Below are 17,596 nucleotides of genomic sequence, written 5' to 3' on the forward strand. Positions count from 1 at the left end.
CCAGGAGCTTTTGCTGCATCATCTCAGTTTCCAGTGCGCACTACCGCCCTCACATGGCTGCTTTAGGTACCGCTATGAACCAGAGTTCTCATCTCGTGCAGCTATTTTCTCAGAAAGTTGATTGTAGGAAGGAAACATAATGTAGTTAAAACATATCTCTGCAGCCAGCTGCTGTTTTGTGTACATGTATTTTGGTTATATTCAGTCAGTTAGTGTATTTTTCAATTAAAATATCATGTATTATTGACTTTGGAAACAGCAGTTTGACCAAACCAGTCTTAACTTAACTCCATCTCCTGAAGAAGGCTGTTAGAGGCGATTGAAAGCTACATAAAGAGCTAGTAAGTGGACAAACTTCAATTATGTCATTCTGGGATTTTAAGATGTTTAACAGCTTTCAAGATTTCTCATCAGAAATGTATCTAGACACAAACATCTTTAAATTTTTTGGAACAGTTTAATAATCATAAAAAAAAGCTCATCACAGTTTAAAACACCAAGATGATGTTATACATGAGGAGTAATAGCAAGGTGCAAGACCCCTTTGAGTATATTATATCTAGAAGATAAACATTGAGTAGGATTAATAATACAAAAAAAGTATTAAATGACTTCAAACGTGTTTTGTAAAGTGACGTTTTGAAGTACTTGTACTTTGACGTGTGGCAGAATGTTACAGAATTTTTTTTTTGTGCTTTGTTTTGGGCATTTAGGTGACGCTGTTCATTCATCTAATCTTAATTGCAGTCCTAGCCGCACAGTTCAAACAAAATGAAAGAATGAGAATATAGAAATTAAGTAAATATGGTGGAAAAATGCCAAAGGGAAGGTGTCACTGGGTTCTCTGTCTTCTCAGGAATTAGACACCTTCTGGGTGATCTATTGCACACAGACACACACACACACACACACACACACACACACACACACACACACACACACACAAAGGGCAAACACGTGCAGGAATGTACAAAACTGGTTATTACTGATTTTATAGGCTCTTGTAATTCGATGCGATGATGACAGCACAGTTATTTATGACATTTACACACACACACACACCCACACACACACACACACACACACACACACACACACACACACACACACAAATCAAAACTATCATTTATGACATTTCTTTTCAGCGGTCGTCTCGCCTTGCCCTTTAGGATGTGCAATTATGTTTTTGTGTGTGGTATATTTTGAATGTCATATGTGCCGGTTCATTTAAATATAAACACAATTAAAAGTGTATACGGGAAGATGTCACTTTTTACTGCTTTTGATCCGGAGCCTGGGGCCTCACCTGCAGGATGGGGTTGGGCGTCAGATTGTATCAGACAGGAGTTAGTGTTCTATCTCTGGACTCTTGTTTTGAAGGAGCAGAAAGAGGAGATAAGTAGAAGGAGAAGAGTCCCACGCTGCTAAAGCAGACACACACACACACACACTGATACAAAAAATCTGTATATTAACAAAGTCTGCAGCAGCCTCAACCCCTACCTAACTAAACACAGCTGGATTCAGCTCTTCTTCACACACACTTCAGTCCCTTTGTCACGCAGACGGGAAAACGTGACCGCGTCTCTTCCCCCCTGTTATAAACAAAGAGAGGTGAAGCTGACACAGACCCAAGCAGTTCACTCCCCACATGTCTCCCCCGAAGAATCAAATCGGAAACATGTTTTTGTTTGCCATCTTCCACATCCCGGGGCTGTCTCTGCTGTCAACAGACATCAGTGTTTGCGTGTAAACTGTTGGACCCAGATGGGACTTTGTCGGTCAACGTTCGCAGACTGAGGTCGATCTGCAGAATGGACTTACTTCTCATAGTCGCAGCTCTAAAAGAAATTGCCATTTCTATGCCAAAACTTTATTAAAACTCATCAGTAGACTTGTGTTGGCTCTGTACTGTAGGCGATGGGAATTGAGGCAAAAGTCAGCTGTTTAGTTTTTTTATCGTTTGTGTTTGACTGGCGCGCTGTTAATTATTAATCTTAGGACTTTTCTTCTGCAAGAGTTTAAGGGCTCCCCGACTGGAGAATTAGCGCCACCAGCTGTTTATGCTGCAAACTCCTGATTTTCACATAACAGGAGTGGATGGAAACATGCCGTAATTTGCATTTGTTCCAAATTTGCACCAAATTTGGATCGAAACTTGGCTACAGACTGCACAAAAGTCCAGCTGTTAATTTCTCGAATATGTAGCAAAAGTTGACTTTGCATGCTTTTGAAACACCCCTTTACACGGTGTGTATAACAACACTAATAAGAAGCAGAACATAAAGAAGAACTAATGAAAATGTACCAAAATAAAAGTGCAAAAGATGGAATTTTGTAGGGGATTTGTAGCTTTGTAACTAGCCAAGTAATTACTATGAATTAAGGAAAAGTACACATGAATTACAGTGCACTACTTTTCATACCTGTACTGTATGTACAAACGGTTCGTGAGAACAGCCTGAGATAATTTGAACATGACGAGAAGCTGATACTATCAGTTGTGATTTAGCTAATACCTAAAAACTACACAGATGTCTGCACATCAACATACTGCGTTTTGTTCTAAGGCTATGTTCACACTTTGCGTCTTTCTTGACAAGAAAAAGTTGACTAGGGTTTACTTTTGTAGTAAAAAAAGAAGAAGCTAGCAGCATTTTTTTTTATCCAAAAAGCAGCCAAGAGTGTCTTTTGTTGCTATAACAAGAGCTACTGCTACAGTATCCTAGCTAGAGCGCTGTGTCGAGCGGTGCTAACGTTAGATAAAACAAAGTGGTGGAGCAAACTAGAGAAAGAACAGAGAGAGAGAGCGGTGCTAACGTTAGATAAAACAAAGTGGTGGAGCGAGCTAGAGAAAGAACAGAGAGAGAGAGAGAGAGAGAGAGAGAGAATGGTGCTAACGTTAGATAAAACAAAGCGGTGGAGTGAGCTAGAGAAAGAACACAGAGAGAGAGAGAGAGAGAGAGAGAGAGAGAGGTCAGGACTTTTTTGAAAACATGGTTTACTCCACAGGATTATAATGTATAACAGACACCTGGCAGTTTTAAAAAAAAAGACGCCAAGTGTGAACATAGCTGTAAAGATATAAAGTGATGCATTCATCACTCGCAGTTTTTTGCTCTTCCTGCTCCATATGGGATGCTTCTTCCATCACTTTCTCTCTCTTAACTCCCCCTGCTGCTCTCCCTTTTTAACTAATGAAGTGTCTGGTTTGGAAATAAACTATAAAAGGACCATTTGTATCCATCCTTTCACTTTAGTTTATTACTCCCAGCTGCAGTCTAGTGGAGATGTTGCAGCATCACCGAGAAAACGAATGAGATTCTTACAACTCCTGTCTTCATTTACCTTAGTGTAATCCCCCCCCAGAGAGCCACACAGCTCGTACTTGAGAGTTGTAATTGATTTTGAAGCCGTTACAAACATCTTTATCCACATTACCTCAACAGTCACGTGCCAATTACATCTGCTGTTTGCACTCAGAGGTTGTCGTCACCTCGGGGAACATTTTTCTTTTTCGTTCCAGCCCCAGGTACACCAATTAGTTAAAGTTTTTAAGACTTGGGAGTAAAAATCCAGTGTTTTATGTTTATGGCTTTACTCACAGCTCGTCGTTTTTCAAGGGAAATTTTGCTTTATTGTTGGAGGGAACAAAAACCTTTGGTTCACTTGTTAAGGCACATAATGTCTTGCATTAAAACAGCAAAAAGACAAATTGAAAAAACAACAAAGCAAGAGTCAGTCATTTTTGCACTGGAGTTTCCTCCTCGTTGCTCATTTCTTGTCCCGATAGCTAAGAACAACTTTATGACATCATTGCATGGGGCAGCGGGGGCCTGCTGACCGCTAATGGGGTTTTTATTGGAGGGGAAAGCACCTGGATGAAAGGATAGAACAGGTTGTTTGTTTAATGGCGTCCATCACTACAAACAGATGAGTCAGGGGTGCAGAGGAGCGGTGGGAATCAGTCTGAGGGAGTCTGAAGAGAAGACCCAGCGAGTGGTTGTCTCGGTTTTTAATGAGAGTTCGACAGGAAATGGGTTCAAATGTATGTTGCCGATGCAACAACCGACATACCTCAGCAGTCCAGTAAAAGCGATTTAATCCGAATCCTGCATCTAGAGATTACTTACATAATCTATTAATCTGCCGATTACACTTGGTCAATCATCCTTTTTTTATATTAAATGTTAGAAAATAGCGAGACACCAAGACTCACAGACACTGAGCTGAGGTCTTCAAGTTGCTTGTTTGTTCCAACTAACTGTCCAACCGTGTTTTCATTTAAAGCATTGTATTTGAAAAAGCTGAATAGAATCGGCAAAATTCAATAAAACTTACACAATTGTGCAAACTACTTTTTTTGCGCTCCCATGAGGGGGTTTATGCTGTTGTGGAAAGAGCTGCTGCGCTTACTGGGAAATAGTAACGCCTTTGCTGAATAATTGTTTAGAGCAGCAAAACGTCTATGAAGTCAATTTACATCAATTAATAGTGTTGGTTTCAAAGTTTTTAATTGGATTCTCCTGATCTTTTTCAACCTAACAACACATAACAGGTTTTTATGGCTTATTTACTGAAACGATGACAGACGGTAACAAACGTGATGCTTCATATAAGTCTGCATGGTTGATTGAGGTCGGAAGCAAGTGCTCTAGGAAATGGAAGGAAACTCTGAAATGGCTTTGGATGTTTTGAGCAGTTTATTGAACACCTGGGGTGGTGTTTTTCATATTTGGACAGGTGAAACTTTTGCAGTTGAGAGGCTCGAATGGTAAGATTTAAGTCCAGTAAAAGATAGAAAAACATGGGTATAAGGAGACAAATCGTAATCTGATAGACATGAAGTAAATGGAGCATAACAAAATAAAACAACTAAAAGGGCACTCCCACGTTTTGAAAAGTTCTTCCTCGGCCCATGCTACACCCTTCCACCAAGTTTCATGGAAATCGCGCCAGTAGTTTTTCTGTAATTCTGCTGACAGACCGAACCAACAACATAACCTCCTTGGCGGAAGAATAACGCTCATAAATATGGACCCATGCCCAAATTCAGCGGTTTCTTTATGTAGTAAATGAGGTGTAAATCTGAAAAGGATTTGCCAGATTCTCACTGAATCTTGAAGAACGACAACTCTGTCCAATAAAAGAGCTATTTTTTGTGACTTGTATCTACAACCTGAAGTTAAACAGCCGTGAAGTTAAAGATTAAACAAAATACAATGCAGGTGTGATCGCATCCTTAGCAATCAACCGCTCCCAGTCTGTTATCTCTATAGGCCTACTCGCCACGTATCTGAGAAATTCCCTGTTAAATGCCAGCATGCTGAGATAACGCAGATTTCTCTCTCTGTCCACCCCGTCCCGGACAGGACAAACATGTCTGAGATGAACGAAGGTGTTTGGGTTTGCGGTCTAATCGCTGATGGGGATGGGAGGAAAAAAAGACAACACAACCTAAACATTCCCATCTAGAGAGAATTTCCCTCTGTGTGTGTGTGTGTGTGTGTGTGTGTGTGCGTGTGCGTGTGTGTGCGCGTGTGCGTGCGTGCGGATGAGTGTGGGAGCTGACTTTGTCGTTAGTGTTTTCAGTTGTTTCATTTTTAACAGCATCAAAAGTGAAGTCCCGTCCTTCGAGCGCATTGTTGTAGCCGTCGCTCTGCCTTTCTGTTCGAGGGCGTTTGAGGTTCTGCCGAGTCATCTGGCTCGATCTGTAATTAGGTTATCAAACTGACCCCGCTGATTAAACTTGCACCCAAAGACCCAACGTTTGCCACCCCCCCTTCCACGTTGCTCCCATCACCGTCCACGAGTGAGCATGCAGTGTGACAGCTAAAATCTTCCCCCTGGCACACTCGCTGCTCAAAACAATGCGTCCCGATAAATCCTCCGAGGGCCCGAGGGTGTGTGTTCGTGTTTGTATGCGCGTGCGTTGGTGGACAACACACACACACACACACACACACACAGACACAGACTGGTTTTTCACACGCATGGCGGATAGAATCTGTCTGTCCAAGCACTCTCCTCTATCAGGAAGTGAGGTCGGCCAGATGGGAGCAGTAAGTCCAGAGAGCTTAGAGGCCCAGAATAGGCTCCATTGTGCCCTTTGTGCTGGAGGGGATTTGGGCCTACAAACTGACCAGTCTGCTGGAAGGTGATGAGGATGGAAGGTCTGGAAGAGCCGGGCGGAGACCCGCCGGGCTGGCATGTAAACAGGTGGTGATGCCAACTGGCAAGGGTGTGTGTAGGGAGACTGTGGTGGGAGACGCTCGGCAGAGAGATAGACTGATCTCTGATAAAATGTGTCTCCATGTCTAATAAAAAAGAAATCGATACATGAAAAGCAAAGCACTTTAGTGGTATAATTCGTGCAAACCAGATGTAAAGAAGTTGAGTCATTACCATATTCTAGGGTTAACCAAATTAATAAATCGCCTGGAACTCCACACAGTCTTGAGCGAACTAATCAAGTCAGCCGGCCCGTCTCCAGATGTGAACTTCGTAGGTGAGTCAGTTTGACCCAACACAAACCCCTCTAGAAGTAAGAAAGTGTTGCACTCATCCAGGCTAGTTAGTCTAACCAGTCCCTCCAGAAAAATGCGATTATGCGATCGCATAATTCAATGCATAATCAGCCAAAGTCCGCATATTTATGCAGGGGCCGCACTTTCGCTGCAGAAATTGCTGATTTCCGCGCAAAATATGCGGGGCTTGCATGATTTCATAATCCCCGCATTTTCATTGCAAAAAAGTCCCATATATCTTAACAGAATGTTTTAAAAGGTTGCGTTTACTTCACACAAGAGCAGCCATTTCCCCCTGTTGCCATGGGAACGTTATGAAATGAGGTAATTACGCGAGGTGAACATCATCGAAAAGCAGGGTGTTGGGGGACTCTCTTTTTTTCCCTCTTTTTCATCAAACCACAGTTTTTGCAAGTTCCTGCAATTTCATTGCATAAATATCCCGCATTGTTCCATCGCATTTTTTAAGAAAACGTGCCGCATAATCAAGGATTTTTGCCCACAACAATCAGAAAAAAACTCAACATTTTTCTGGAAGGACTGTCTAACACGTAGGGAGGGAAAAGGAGGCAGGGATTTTTGTTACCGGCTAGGCTAACCTTTAGCAGAGGTGTTTTGTTGTGTAACGAGCCCGGTTAGCTTAGCGCGTTCGTAACAATTGGTTGAGTCTTTAAAGAGCTCCATCAGATTTTTTTGAAGTGCGGTTTGTTATGGAAGTTTCCTTTGCAGCAGGGGGGGAAATTTCAGAGTTTAGTAAATTGAAACAAATAAGACAGACTGAGACTAAAACCAAGTTGGGTTTTTGTATTTTATTAAAAAAAGATATATTTGCAAATATAGGATCAACATGATTTCACAAAAGGCCGCAGCCCAGTGTGGAGTCAGTTTCTCAAATGAGTGAACAGAACACCAGGCTTATATGCATCTTCAGAGTGACAGCACACACGCACTTGGATTATTATGACGCTACAATTTTGACAGGCAATCTGATACACATGAAGACAATCAGATGAATACAAGAGACATCTCGGAGCCATCTCACCTCCTCCTCCCTGTACAACTGTCACCCCCCAGTTACAGCTAAACTGGCATGATAAAACTAGAGATAGTTTTAGGGTGAACTTGTACCTTTATCGGTTCAGGCTAACAGTGCTCACGTAATGTTCCAGACTGCATGTCTCACAAAGTTAGAATCAAAATCTGCATGTGGGAATGAGATAGACTCTTTCAGCATTTGTGAGAGCAGTAAAGTAGAAATAAAACATAAAAATATAAGGAATTGTGCTTAAATGTAATTTTGCCATTACAGGTTGTCTGAGCTACTTCTCCGTAGTGTGTTAGCTACAGTAGATGGCGGTCGGCACGCCCCCGTTTTGGTGAAGCACGCAGGAGTACCGACACGGAAGCTAAGCTGATGTCCTGCCTAGGGCTGGATCCGAATATTTGATTATTCAGAATATAAGTAACACATCCAGTGCAGGACTTTTACTTGTAACAGAGCATTTTTACAGTGTGGTATTAGTACTTTTACTTAAGTATAGGATCTGAATACTTCTTCCACCACTGCCGTCTTTTCGCCTTAACTCACACTTCACCTCTCACCTTTCACGTAACACCAGACTGTCAGCCGAGTCTTTGAAAGTGACCCATGTGATAATTATACAAAAATCTTTTTCGGGAGGTGTTGCGTAAACACAGAGAGACATAAGCAGGTTGCAGGAGGAGCAGGCTGGCAGTTTACTGTGTGGGCTATAGAGGCCGACAGAAAGAAGTGGGAGGCGGAATGACGGAGCGACACGGAGCGATGACCATGTCCCGCAAGGAAACTAGCTAAAAGATGCCCACTAAAGGTGATGCGGTTGACAAGAAAGAGTGATGGAGGATGAGATGGATGGAAGGAAGGCGAGGCGTGAGAGAAAGTGGCTCCCTGGTGGGACCCCTGCATATTTCCGCCCCCCCCCGGGTGAAACCAGGTGTGAGTGCGAGCCAGACAGCTCCGGCAGGCTGCCTTTACTTGACGCAGCCCTGTCATTACTGTTACCTACCTGGCCCCGAGGCCACCTGAACTCACCTACACACACAGTGCGTGCGTGCGTGCGTGCGTGCGCTATGAATTGTTAAGTCTGCAGTGTGTGAATGTAATTGTGTGTGCATATGTTTCTTTTTACTCCTTTATACTGTACCTTGTGTTTTAAGTGCAAAGGTAAATTAGGTTAAGGGCAAAGGAATATGCAGTTAACGCACACACACACACACACACACACACACACTTGCATCTCAGCTCTATAAATGTTTCTATAAATGTCTCATAAATGTTAAATATACTTCTGCAGCACTGGTTTACTTCCCCCAGTTAATGTAATTGTGTGACATCTTTATGAATGAATTGATGAGCACATTCATTTGCAGTGCGGTAATGAAGCAAAACTACACATATTCCAATTTTTTTACCTTTTCAACAGCCTAGCCCCTTGTTAACTTCCTGTCAGTTAATGTACTTCACAAACACTGCAACAGGAAATCAACTTGGGCCATTATGAATGTTTATGTTCACAACTGTGCAATGGTCTATTCACTAAACCCAAAGTAAAGGAAATTCCCTGTTTGCATGCTAATGAAAGAGTTTGTTTTAAAAAAAAAAAAATCAAAATGAAATCCTCTGACTTTCCTTTGACCCGAACCCAGACATCTGTCCCTCTCTCCTCCCTTCATCTGTCTCCTCTCTCTCTCCCCTGTTATTCCTTTGACCTGTTAATTCTTCCACCTGCTAATGTGGTTTCTTTTTTTTCCGTCACTGCCGTCATGTGGTTAAAAATGATAATGCAGTCTGTCAACTGCAGCACAAGCACATTCATATCAACATAAATGTGATTGGTTTTTAAGCCAAATATTAATCCACAGTAGCAGCATTTCCTTCCAGACCACCATGTGAGAGCACATGCTGCTACATGCCCACATAAAGCACTTGACCATCCCTCTCAGATTTAGGATTGTGAGGCACAGCTGTGCTTTCCGCCCTGACTTGTTCCCGTCTCGTGTAAACTCACCCGTCAAATCCACAACACAGAGGCAAAATGGCTTCCCCGGCAATTTGTTGTCCCTCTTCGGGTGGATGATGGCGTTTAAATTGAGAATGTTTATGGTGTTGAGACACTGTGTTTGCTCAGACGTCAGACAAATGTGATAATGGGGCGAACAATCGATCAAACGATTGCTTACTTCTCACCAGACCCAAGCAGAATCTGTGGATTTTTTTCACAGTTTTCAGCGATGATCCAGAATGAAATTATGCAAACTTTAGCGTACTGTTTATCTGCTTGGAGCGGAGATGTATTAACATTCTGAGTTTTATTTTAATTTGTTTAAATCTGATCTGTGGAAAATCTGCAGAAATTCTACGGAAAATCCTGTGTCCGCAGATTCCGTGAGGCCCTGCTTATCACATCTTCACCATTGGGAGGCTTTAAATCACTTCTTTGAAACGTACTTATGACCTTATCAAGACACAAAAAAAAAACTAAGTACATGAATACTTACATACTATTAATGCTAAATAAGGGGTTTCAAATAAAGTTAGTTTTCTTTATCCGAATCAAGGCTTGAAGAAGAGAGGTTTTTTCATGTCATACAAAGACAGATTGGAGATGTTTTGATTATTTCAATAAAAGACGACTTTCTTTGGACACTTGATTTAATGCCATTTTTTTCTGAACATACTGTTTGATGAGTCCTGACTGCACTTCATATTAATACATAGAAGGAAAAAAGGAGCCTCACAGACACCTGCTGTTTGAAGGTTCAGTATTTGTGAGCTTTCTGTTCTGACTTCCTGGCTTTAAAAGTGACCATGTCTCTCTTCTCTTCTTTCAGGGTCGTCCAGGGGCTCTCGGTGAAGTCGGTCAGAGCGGACCAGAGGGGCCACGTGGGGGCCCGGGGCCTACAGGGCCTAAAGGAGAGAAGGGCCATGTTGGCCTGAAAGGACCATCTGGCCCCAAAGGAGACAAGGTGAGTGTCATAGATCTTAACAGTAATGGGGAAAGGGAAGTTTGGGGTCCCCTGCTGGAGCTGCTGTCCCCGGGCACTTGACCCCGAATAAGCGGATGAAGATTCAATTCAATTTGATTTTATTTATAGTGTCAAATCAAAACAGGAGTTATCTCAGGAAACTTTACAGATGGAGTAGGTCTAGACCACACTCTGTAATTTACAAAGACAATTCCACCCCCAAGAGCAAGCATTTGGTGGAACAGTGGCGAGGACAAACATCCTTTTTACAGGCAGAAACCTCGGACAGACCCAGGCTCTTGGTGGGCGGCAGAGACACTGATACAGATGTGCAGAAATATAATTCATAATAATTATAGCAGTTGGTATGATAAACACTAGCAATTATACTACCAATAAAGATAATAGAACTATGACTAGAAATAACAGTAGTAGCAGTGCAGGGCGTAGCAGGGCATAGAGCAGGACCACCACGGCAGCAGCTGCAACCACGTTCCAGGTGCCACCACAATCCAAGGAAAACCGCGAGGCGAGAAAACATAAGGACTCCTGGGGAATATGCTCGCCGGAACTAAGTATAGATGGATGGATGGATTTCATGACCAAAGCTAAATGTACAACTCATCCAAACATTATCAATCAGAACCGTCTGCATCAGTAACATATTTTCACCATCAGGTATTGCTGTTTAAAATAATTATTATTTAATCATACAGGGACCTATGGGAGTGCCAGGGTTCCAGGGAAATGACGGAGTACCTGTAAGTAAACCAGAAACACAAATACACACAATATGCATTCATACACTTAGACATATCCTTGATCCTACTGTAGTTATTGTCATAGTTTTTATATGTTCATATCCTATCTGAAGCAGTCTAAAGTTACGAACAGCCACTAGGCAGATATTATTTATTTGAGAAGTGATTACATTCAATTTAATGCATTGCATGAGGACATTTAGGGTTTTTTTCCACAGAAAGTAAACCCTAACCGCCTTTATATTTGATGTTTAGACTGAACAATGGAATTTTAATGGATACAAAATCATTACAAGTAGCATCACACTTTTGTAAAATAGTTTTCTGTTGAGCTTTGTTCCCATTTTACAGTACGAGGTCGACACGCGCATCACAAACAGACACATTTGACGGAAAGTGTTTTTGGAGTAGAATTGCAGACTCCACATTCAACTTTAAGTTGAATATGTAAAATCCAAGAGCTACACACGAAATGTAGACCTTCTTTTTGGTTTCAAGTTGAATATTTAAGGTTCATCTCATTGAATAAATAACATTTGGAAATGGGAATTTAAACAGTAATTTTCAGCTGCAGTTGTTTTGTATCTTAAGACAACAAAAGTTCACATTATAATAAAAAAAAAAAAGAATGGCGCAGTCAGTGATTGTTCCTGAGCAGTACCCCTTCCTCACTGTCTGTCTGTAGGGTCACCCGGGTCAGGGCGGGAGCAGAGGACCACCAGGACTGGACGGATGTAACGGGACCAGAGGCGAACCTGGAGATCCCGGCTTCGGGAGTGGAGAACCTGGAATCCCTGGAATTTGTGTGAGGACAAACTTCCATTCCCCTTTCGATTCCTCTATATCTTATGTGGATGTTTGAATGCAATTATTTAGAGAAAATACAGTTCATTGTCACTGCTTGGGATGTAGATTAATATTGATGGCGTTCGTTGCTCTAACAGGGGCCTACCGGGCCAAAGGGTCAGAAAGGAGAGCCTCGATTCATCTCAAACGGCATCACGGTAAGGTCTCGCACTTTCCTCTTCTTCTTTTGTTTCCTGTCTTTTCCTGAAGAGCATGTTGTGTTTAAAGTGCTGTGTCGATAAAGTTGAAGCAAGTCGCGTTTCCACTTCTTCCATTTCAATCTAAAGCCTTTACACTCTGCTCATACAAATTTAGTAATTTTTGGATCAATATGTTTTGTGTCTTCATTTAGTAAAGTTTTATGAAAACGTCAGACTTTTGTATTGTTTTTAGAGTCATGACACAATTTCAATACTTGTGTTAAAGCTTTAGTGCGTAACTTTTTTATATTAATGAACGTCCGTCAGAAATATCTCAAAATAAACTTAACAGATTTAATTAAATCTGATGGAAAGTGACTAGTATTTGGTGTGGATTTGGTCTGAGATTCAAGAATTTTAAGACCCTAACTTAACATTTGGAACATAACATTTAGATGAGCCCAAACAAGTATTAAGAAATGTTTTTTGATTTATTTATTTTTGTATAATTTTTCTGTCATCACAATTTCATTAATCATTGTGCAGCTGGAAACTAAGTTGAAACGGTGCCTGCACGTGTCAGCCGAGTCAGCCTGGAGTGTTTGAGTTGGCCACCAGGTGGTGCTACAGCAACAGTAGAGTCAAATTAAATAAGCAAATAACAAAGTAGTAGTGCATCTGTGCAGAAATTGTCCAAAATTTTGATCTGAAAAATCCGGAGAGAAGAAGAAAAATTTACAAAGATCCAAAATGTCTAAAAATGTAGATAAAAAAACAAATTAAAATGTAATTTCATAAAAAAATTAAATTAAGGGGATTGCAGGGTTTTCTCTGCCATTATAAGGTTTAGGTGTAGCACCCGAGCCGTTTAGGGCATCACCTAAGCTGAATGAATGTCACTTTTCTCAGATCTTTTCTCAGAATGGTTGTAGTTTGTCCTCAGTGACCTTCTTTAGCAAGTTTTGTCTTTAAGCTTTTTTGACTGTTATTTATTATTATCTGCTCTAGCTTTTCCAACATTTTAGACACAGATATGGTGATTATAATGGTCTAAGACAGTGGTTCTCAACCTCTTTGGGACCAGCACTATCCACTATCCAGGTCCCTTACCGTCCCCCCCATCAAATAAGAGCGCCTCCCGTCATCATCTGAACAAGCCCTGGGGGGCTGTACCACCCCCTGTTGAGAAACACTGATCTGAAATTGCATTTTATTTATTTATTTATTTAAAAACGTAACATTATCTTGAGGTGGGAACCCCTAAACCCACCCGCGAAATATGTGCACCTAAGTCTTCCACAAACCCAGGGAAAACACTGGGATCGTGCTTATTAATTATGTGTTTGTTTTGTTTTTTAGAGTATACCAGGTATACCAGGAGTGGACGGTTTTCCTGTAAGACTCTTTTTCTATTTCCTATGCAACGATAAATAATCTTTAATAGAAAACAACATACCAGAGCACTGTGAAATGTTGCACATTGAACGCAACGTTTTTTCCTCTGCAGGGTATCAGAGGTCCTGATGGTCCACCTGGTTTCCCCGGTCCGAGAGGGCCGGAGGGATTCTCCGTACGTAAACTCATTCATCTGTTTCTGTCCCTGCCTCTTAATTAGGGTTGTGTATCGGCAAGAATTTGGCGATACGATATGTATCACGATACGTGGGTTACGATTCAGTATAGTGCAATATATTTCGATACTGTGCGTAAGGTGATATATTGGGATCTTTTTAAAGTATAATTTTAGAAAAACTAATATTTGAAAAAAAGACATGATGTTCATAACAGTCAAAGAAGTTTACTTTAGGTAAACAATTCAGTACACAGAAAATCAAACTGCCAGTTTGGGATTCACAGATTCTTAGTGAGCTTATTTTGATATGCTAAAGTAGGCCAAAGTTCAGCCATAGCTACATTGTTAGCTTCTAGCAAAAAGTCAGGCACTGCTAGGCACTGTTAGGCAAGGACACTAGTGGTGCGTCTCAGCATAGCCATCTAGCGGTAGGGGGTTTAAACACAACATAAATGTGAACCAGTGTCTTACATGAATAATTTTGAAAGTTTAAAAAAATATTGATATTGCCTTTTTGAAAATTGATACAGTATTGTCAAATAGAATATCGCGATACTCAAGTGTATCAATTTTAACTTTTAACTTATTATCACATTCAGTGACACATTATATTAGATTAGATTAGATAAAATTAGATTAGGTTAGATTAGATTAGATTAGATTCAACTTTATTGTCATTGTGCAGAGTACAAGTACAAAGACAACGAAATGCAGTTTGCGTCCAACCAGAAGTGCAAAAAAGCAGAAAAGTGCAATGTGATATACAAAGTATTTACAGGTGGTGCATAGACAGGACAAGAAATATATTGCAGTGTTATAAGAGCAGAGAGCTTAGTAGGTTAATTGTCACTGGGATAATATATGTTGTAAACATCAAATGTTCCTTTGTTTGCACCTTGAATGATGGGTTTGTAGCAACAGATGTAAAAACTGAAGGATCCTTTCAAAACCTGCCTGAGGAATGAGTAAATATCTTACAGAATTTGTGTTAAAAATGCCACAGAACCAGTTTAAGATATGAAAAAATGCTTCATTATTACATGAACTATAGTGTTTATTGACTCATAAAGGTTTCAGATTAAATCCTACTATAATAGGTATTTAACTTAGCTTAGCTTTTTTGTTTCCTCAAAATGTTTAAGAATAAAGAAAGTAATTCCTATTCAATTATTAAGTGTTATTACATTATTAGTTACACTACTTTTTAAGTTATGATTGCCGGTATATGGGTATAAGAATGTTATTGTTATTTCAATGATTTTTTTTACATTTTAACCAACATTAAAAGACAGTCATTAGACACTAATCTGTTCTATCCATCTAAGATTTTTTTTTTATTTGAAGGATTTGTGAATATTGTTTTTATTGCTGATTTTGCTGTCTGTGAAAGTGAGTGTGATTCTGTCGTCTGTCTTCAGGGTCTGCCTGGTCCTCCCGGCCCCCCGGGGCCAATGGTAAGTCACCTAAAACAATATTGTGGTTTATTATGTTCTGTTATCCAGCAGTACGCATATTAGGGCCCTTGTAGCTTCATCGTAAATAAATGGCGAAGCCGGGGTGAGAAAAAAAACTTCAGAGTCTTTTTCTCGTAAATTTCTTGTAGAATTTACCACTTTTTTTCTTAAGATTATTTTTTGGGGAATTTTTAGGCCTTTATTTTGACAGGACAGCTGAAGACATGAAAGGGGAGAGAAAGAGGGGAATGACATGCATGCAGCAAAGGGCCACAGGTTGGAACCCGCGGTCACTGAGTTGAGGAGTAAACCTCTATATATGGGCGTGCGCTCTACTAACTGAGCTATCCGGGCACAGAATTGACCACTTTAATGTCAGAGAATATCCAAGTTTCTTTCTTGTAAATATGTGAGTCTTTTCTTGTACATTTTCCACTTTAATCTCAGAAAATCTCAGTATTTTTTATATATATTTTTTTACCTACAAGGGCCCTAATACGCCGCTTTAGTACACAGTGGCGGTACAGGAGGGTTTCCACTTCTAAAAGTTGTTGGTTTTTGTTCTTTTAAGTGCGTTTTGTTAACCCTTGTTGTTTTTAGGGGAGCCGTAGTGACGGATATGAAGGAGAGAAAGGAGACAAGGTACGCTTTGTTAACTGAAGAGCACATACATGTAGATGCACATGCACACACACACACACACACACACACACACACACACACACACTGTAACATCTGGGAGTCTTTTTTTGCTTTACTTTTTTTTTCTCAAACGCACAAATTGTGCTTTTGCACAATAAACTGCAGATTATTTACATAAAGTTTATCTTCACAGACTTAATAATTAAGCCAGGAAAAGCAACTTGTCTTAAAATCATTTGGACACTATAATAAGAGTGACAGCCATTTGGACAGTGTGAAAAATGGTTTACGTGCCATTTACTGTACCAAAGTATGTGATTTCCCGCCTGAGGAATGTTGTAACAGATGATATAAACACTGATATACACTTTCTCACCTAAAAATCAGACATCAGAAACAGCAGACTCAGGGTGCTCTAGCTGGGTCCTCGGTGTGTGTGTGTGTGTGTGTGTGTGTGTGTGTGTGTGTGTGTGTGTGTGTGTGTGTGTGTGTGTGTGTGTGTGGGCTTGTTTAACTATATTTGTGGGGTCCAAATACCGAGTCCAGTATACTTGTGGGGTCCCGACAGCTTTGTGGGGCCAAAATGCTGGACCCCACAAGTTTAAAGGGCTGTTTGAGGGTTAAGACTTGGTTTTAGGATTAGGGTTAGAATTAGGTTATGGTTAAGGTTAGGGTAAGGGTTAAGGTTATGCATTTAGTTGTGATGGTTAAGGTTAGGGTAAGGGTTAAGGTTAGGCATTTAGTTGTGATGTTTAAGGTTAGGGTAAGGGGGTAGGGATTGCATTATGTCAATGACGGGTCCCCGCAAAGATAGTGCCACAAACCTGTGTGTGTGTATGTGTGTGTGTGTGTGTGTGTGAAGTGAATTGTTTGGACATATGCATGTTTAAATCTGACTGGTGGTGGCTTTGCAACTTGCACTTCTTCCGTCCAACACACATTCATTTACCCTCCATCTATATCCTTCCCTCCTTTAACCCCACCCATCCCTGCATCCCTCCATCCTCCTCCTCCTCCTCACTCCATCCCCAGATTGACTACTGGGCTTTTTTTTGTTTGTTGCATCCGTTTCCTGTATGATAAAAAAGATCACACCTCTACTTGATTCAGTCTGGTTTGTTCTTTCAAATGATCCGTGCTGCCACTGAGACAAGTCACACACTCACCCAGATGTGCAGAATTTTTTTTTTTTGTTTAGATCTGGAATCAGTGTTTTACCTCGAATCATAATCAAATCTTCCCCCATAAATAATAATAATAAAGAAAATCTACTTAAAATACAGTTTGTGAGTCGTACCAGTGGCAATACACACTTTGTTTCCCTCACTGTTGAATGACAGTTCAGAGATTTTACATGATGAAGTTTTTCTTCCAAATTGGGAAAAAGAAAAGATCAAATGTTGAAGTAAAATTCATCCAATCTCAATCAGGACGTGCATCGCCTTCTATTTGGTGGTGTTACATATGAAAATCTCTCCTTAAATCAAAGCAAACTTCAACGTTTAAATGTCCGAGCTGTCACTCTGGAGGACGATCTGTGGACTGTAACTGGGTGCTGGAATCACTCGCTCCTACTTCCCACGTTGCACTTTATTCCCCCCTCCCTTTAAAATCACGTTTTGGCCATCCTGGTGGTGAACTCTGGGAT

The 17,596-nt window shown here is 40.7% G+C and overlaps 1 protein-coding gene across 1 annotated transcript in view; it reads left to right on the forward strand.

Annotated features, from left to right (window-relative positions):
- Positions 1–17,596, forward strand: part of col4a6 (collagen, type IV, alpha 6) — a 161,391-nt gene that overhangs the window by 100,715 nt on the left and 43,080 nt on the right. The window contains exons 5-12 of the mRNA XM_028564646.1: positions 10,398–10,532; positions 11,249–11,293; positions 11,979–12,098; positions 12,238–12,297; positions 13,639–13,674; positions 13,787–13,849; positions 15,271–15,306; positions 15,907–15,948. Coding sequence (XP_028420447.1) covers positions 10,398–10,532; positions 11,249–11,293; positions 11,979–12,098; positions 12,238–12,297; positions 13,639–13,674; positions 13,787–13,849; positions 15,271–15,306; positions 15,907–15,948 — 537 coding nt within the window. The remainder of the gene's footprint in view (positions 1–10,397; positions 10,533–11,248; positions 11,294–11,978; positions 12,099–12,237; positions 12,298–13,638; positions 13,675–13,786; positions 13,850–15,270; positions 15,307–15,906; positions 15,949–17,596) is intronic.

This window comes from Perca flavescens, chromosome 19, assembly GCF_004354835.1.
Source record: "Perca flavescens isolate YP-PL-M2 chromosome 19, PFLA_1.0, whole genome shotgun sequence".
Classification (NCBI taxonomy): domain Eukaryota; kingdom Metazoa; phylum Chordata; class Actinopteri; order Perciformes; family Percidae; genus Perca; species Perca flavescens.